Source organism: Chelon labrosus (genome assembly GCF_963514085.1).
Source record: "Chelon labrosus genome assembly, chromosome: 23".
NCBI lineage: Eukaryota > Metazoa > Chordata > Actinopteri > Mugiliformes > Mugilidae > Chelon > Chelon labrosus.
In genome coordinates this window covers 21,440,932-21,444,939 of record NC_140356.1, presented here as the reverse complement: position 1 = coordinate 21,444,939, position 4,008 = coordinate 21,440,932, and the positions used below count along the sequence as shown (strand labels likewise).

Genomic DNA, 4,008 nt, shown 5'->3' with positions numbered 1-4,008 from the left:
GTCGTCTGATCCAGCCTCGGCTCTCCGACTCTTTTGACTCTCCTCCTCCTCCTCCTCCTCCTCCTCTTCCTCTCATGTGTTTCCTCTGTAATCTGCTGACTCTGAGCATTTCATTCATGTCACTTTGTCCTAAAATAAAAACTGCTGTTGACTCAGATCTAATCATTAATCAACAATGACACTTACTGTATCAGTAACGATCAGAATTATTGATTGTTGCCATGGAAACACTAACTCATTTCCTGATTAATTATAAAATTAAAAAAAAGAGTCTGACTCCAGATAAATCATCAGATTCGTCTTCAGAGAAAAGAGGACAAGTATTTAATGTTCTCAAGGACACGGATCTTCGTCTCATTGATAACGGTCCCTTCAAACAGGAGTCCAGTTTGAGGCCCTGAGGCCCCTGAGGCCCCTGGGGCTGTGCCTGGTAGACCCTGTTCAGGTTTAGAATAGCAGGAAATCCTGGAGCGTAAAAAAGAAGCTGAGACGTTCTGCTCAGTCATCACTGATGAGAAAAACCTCTGAGACAGCAGCAAGGAGACCAGACTGGACTAGAACCACTCGACCAGAACCTTCAGAGGTAAACTAGAACCTAAAGAACTAAGGTTGAGATTCTTGAAATAATTTTCATTTGAAGCTAAGAAGAAGAAAATATTTTTTATTATTTTATTTCAAACTGGAGAGGAATCACGACTTAAATAACATCTTGAACAGAGAAGTTGTTATCCGTGTCATTTTCTGGTAAACTTTAAATCACAGCGTTTCATATTGATTTTAGTATTTGATTTTTCTTTGACTGAATCAAAACCAACAGAAATGTTCAGTAAAATATTACAAACATCAGGTTCATGAATCGGCTGATTCAGTCTGATGATGTTGAACCTTTCAGCTGTCACAGGTTCTGCTTCGCTTCCTCAGGAACCTGAACGATCAAAGTTTTGTCTGTTCTAATGATTCATTTCTAATGTTTGTTTCTTTAGTTCCTGCAGAACTAACAACAGAACTTTATTCTGGAAGAACCAGAACCAAAACATGTCTGTGAGCAGAAACCATGACTCCATCCAACTCCTGAGACCGGATCTGAATGAATGAAGGGAAGTCCATTAACCTGTGATCACACCTGACGAAGCAGCTTCCAGGTGTGAAGTGTCTGTTATCACATCCAGGTCAGTTCTTTATTAAAAGGTGTTTCCACATCACCTGACTCTGCTAGTCTCTCACGACTCCACAAAATCCACCTCGTATTTACAGGTGTGATGTTGGTTCCTGGTGTGAAGTTGGTTCCAGGTGTGACGTTGGTTCCAGGTGTGACGTTGGATCCAGCTGTGACCATTAGTTCCAAGTGTGTCGATACTTACAGGTGTGACTTTAGTTCCAGGTATGTTGCTGTTTACAGGTGCGACATCAGTTCCAGGTGTGATGTCAGTTCCAAGTGTGACATTATTTACAGGTGTGTCGTTATGTACAGGTGTGATGCCAGTTCCAAGTGTGACATTATTTACAGGTGTGTCGTTATGTACAGGTGTGATGCCAGTTCCAAGTGTGACATTATTTACAGGTGTGTCGTTATGTACAGGTGTGATGCCAGTTCCAGGTGTGTTGTTGGTTCCAGGTGTGACATTATTTACAGGTGTGACATTAGTTCCAGGTGTGACATTATTTACAGGTGTGCATGTCATTCATGCTCTCGCAGCGCCGGCAGCGGACATAACAGCACCAGACGAACTTGCACTCACATCGCTGGACGTGTCTAACCACGTGAGTGTTGTATCCTCTTCCACAGCAGAGCAGGTTGCAGCCGCCCGGCCCGGTGGAGGTCCGGTTGCAGCGGCGTCCTCTGGTGCCGGCCACGCCCCTCCGTTGATCCTCCAGACAGTAGTTTGGAGACTTGTTGAGGTAAATGAGCTGGTGTTTGTCGGCGGGGAGGCGGTCTTTCCTCCGAGTCTTCCTCCTTGACCGGTCAGACACCTGAACGCTGCGTTCGTATCGCTCCTTCAGATACGAGCCGACTCGCCCAAACGGCGCCATCGTCCTCCAACACGTCTTCACCGCACAGGAACCAGAGACACCATGACAACGACAGTCGACGGACATTGTCCTGTCTATCGCCTGCAGGACAGAAACAGAAAGACTTAAAGAAATCACTATAAACTGGCAGAAGACATCTGATGTTTAACAGGCAGTCTACTTGACTGTTGTGGAGCAGGTGTTGGGGTTAGCATGTTAACGTTAGCGGTTAGCGGTACCTGGCGTCCGGCTTCACTGTTGTGCCCGTTCATGGTGCTCAGTGTGAATCCACCTCTGCTGCTCGACTCGTTTTTCACTGTGTTGTCGATGAACTTGCGGCTGAACCAGGTCCCATACTGGATGTGGTCTGAGCAGCCGCCCCAGTGCCAGCCCTCCGCCGCCGAGACGCCGCCCTGCAGCCGGGCGTCGCAGCCACATTCGGTCATGTTGCCCTGGCTGCAGGAGCGTGTGACGGCGTGGACGAGTCCCGCCGCCATCACTGCGTAGATGAACGCCGTTTCCTTGGTTCCTGTGGGACGGAGAGAAGTCTGTTTATGAATGAATGTGTTTTATTTGGTCATGTCATGATTTGACTTTAATGAATCTAAACAGTAAAAGGTTCTCATCATGTGATCAACTCGCTCTTCATGACCAGCAGCTCAGTGCAAAGATTTATATTATTTCATGTTGTGGGAAGTGGTTGTGTAGTTACTCAGTGTTTCCTATGGGGGCAGAGAGGAGCTGATACTTAACCCAGTCACTATGAGTAACTAAGATTACTGATTACCTCAGATAATTAGAGTACTCAGAGTACTGAGAGTACCCAACAGTAACTAATATTACTGCAGTAACTCAGATAGTCCAGTGGATTACTCTACTAAAAGTAAATAATAGTAACTGATACTAACAGTGACTAACATGAACCACCGGAGCTCCGTGGTCTACACCCACCGCTCGTCAGCTCGTGTCCGAACACCGGCGGCTCCTCGGAGGTGGAGCAGTTCCACCGCTCGTGTCTGAACTGACTCTGACACTCGGACACCGCGAGCCGAGCTCCGTCCGTGACGCTGGGCAGCAGCAGCGGCTTCCTGCGGCACAGCTCCCGCTGCCTGGGGCTCAGGGGGAGGCTGGAGCAGCCCAGCTTCTCCGGGACTCCCGCCGAGGTCACCCCCAGCCACCTGCGGAGGACAGAGTGGTCAGAGCTCCGGAGGACCAGGGTCCGTTCAGAAAAGATCCGATTTAGAGAAACTCAGCGAAAACAATCAAACATGGAGCTTTAGAAATACAACAGATAATAAAGAGAATCCATTAAATTTACTGAAGCTACAGATTCTAGTTTTGTGTGTGGAGTTTAATCGGCATTTAAAATCAGTTGATGGTTTAATTTCAATAAAGTCTCTTTATCAACTGAATTAAACATTGAGCTGCTGTTAAATTGAGTTTCTATAATTAACTCTGTAAATGAACTGCGCATGCGCATCCACTTGCGTTTACATGCGCTCAGAAACAGCTAATTATTATTATCATTAGATTAAAGTCATTAAATGACCTTCTTTCTTCATGAAGTTTGGTTTGAAAGAAAACTGGACAAAAATAAAATCTCTTTTAAAACGGTGGATTTTAAGCTGGACTCTGGTGGCAGTACTCAGCTAAAGAAGAACAGACTCTGGTTCGTACTCACATCCAGCTGGCTCTGCAGCACAGCGGGCACACGGACACCAGCAGCAGCGTCAGGGCGCACATGAGTCGGGCTCCACAGCTCCGGGGCTCCATCCCTCTTCATCCACGAGGCTCCGCGCTCAGCCTGCCCGTCAGAGGCGCAGCAGCCTCGGCCTCATCGTCGCTGGTCTGATCCGACGCAGGAATTCACCTGGAGAAAAGTTTTTACTGAGAAAGGAGACGCAGCGGGAGACCCGACGAGTCCAGGACGATCCTGATTGGTCAGCTCAGCCTCTGACGTCAGAGCTAGCCTCTGATTGGTAGCATGGATCAGGGCAA

General features: G+C 47.3%; 1 protein-coding gene across 1 annotated transcript; it reads right to left on the bottom strand.

Annotated features, from left to right (window-relative positions):
• Positions 1–672: 672 nt before the first annotated feature.
• On the bottom strand, positions 673–3,934 carry wnt16 (wingless-type MMTV integration site family, member 16). Its single transcript, XM_084573165.1, has 4 exons — positions 3,692–3,934; positions 2,962–3,188; positions 2,250–2,539; positions 673–2,112 (listed from the first exon to the last, which is right to left on the bottom strand). Exons 1-4 carry the CDS (start codon positions 3,781–3,783, stop codon positions 1,660–1,662), a joined length of 1,062 nt encoding a protein of 353 aa, XP_084429291.1. The 5' UTR covers positions 3,784–3,934; the 3' UTR covers positions 673–1,659.
• Between the last annotated feature and the right edge of the window lie 74 nt (positions 3,935–4,008).

Excerpts from the sequence above, each read along its gene's own strand:
- wnt16 (XM_084573165.1), bottom strand. The coding sequence starts at position 3,783 with ATGGAGCCCCGGAGCTGTGGAGCCCGACTCATGTGCGCCCTGACGCTG. Across the intron at positions 2,540-2,961 it reads CGGACACGAGCTGACGAGCG|GAACCAAGGAAACGGCGTTC; the intron begins GTGGGTGTAGAC and ends TCCGTCCCACAG. Across the intron at positions 2,113-2,249 it reads ACAGTGAAGCCGGACGCCAG|GCGATAGACAGGACAATGTC; the intron begins GTACCGCTAACC and ends TCTGTCCTGCAG.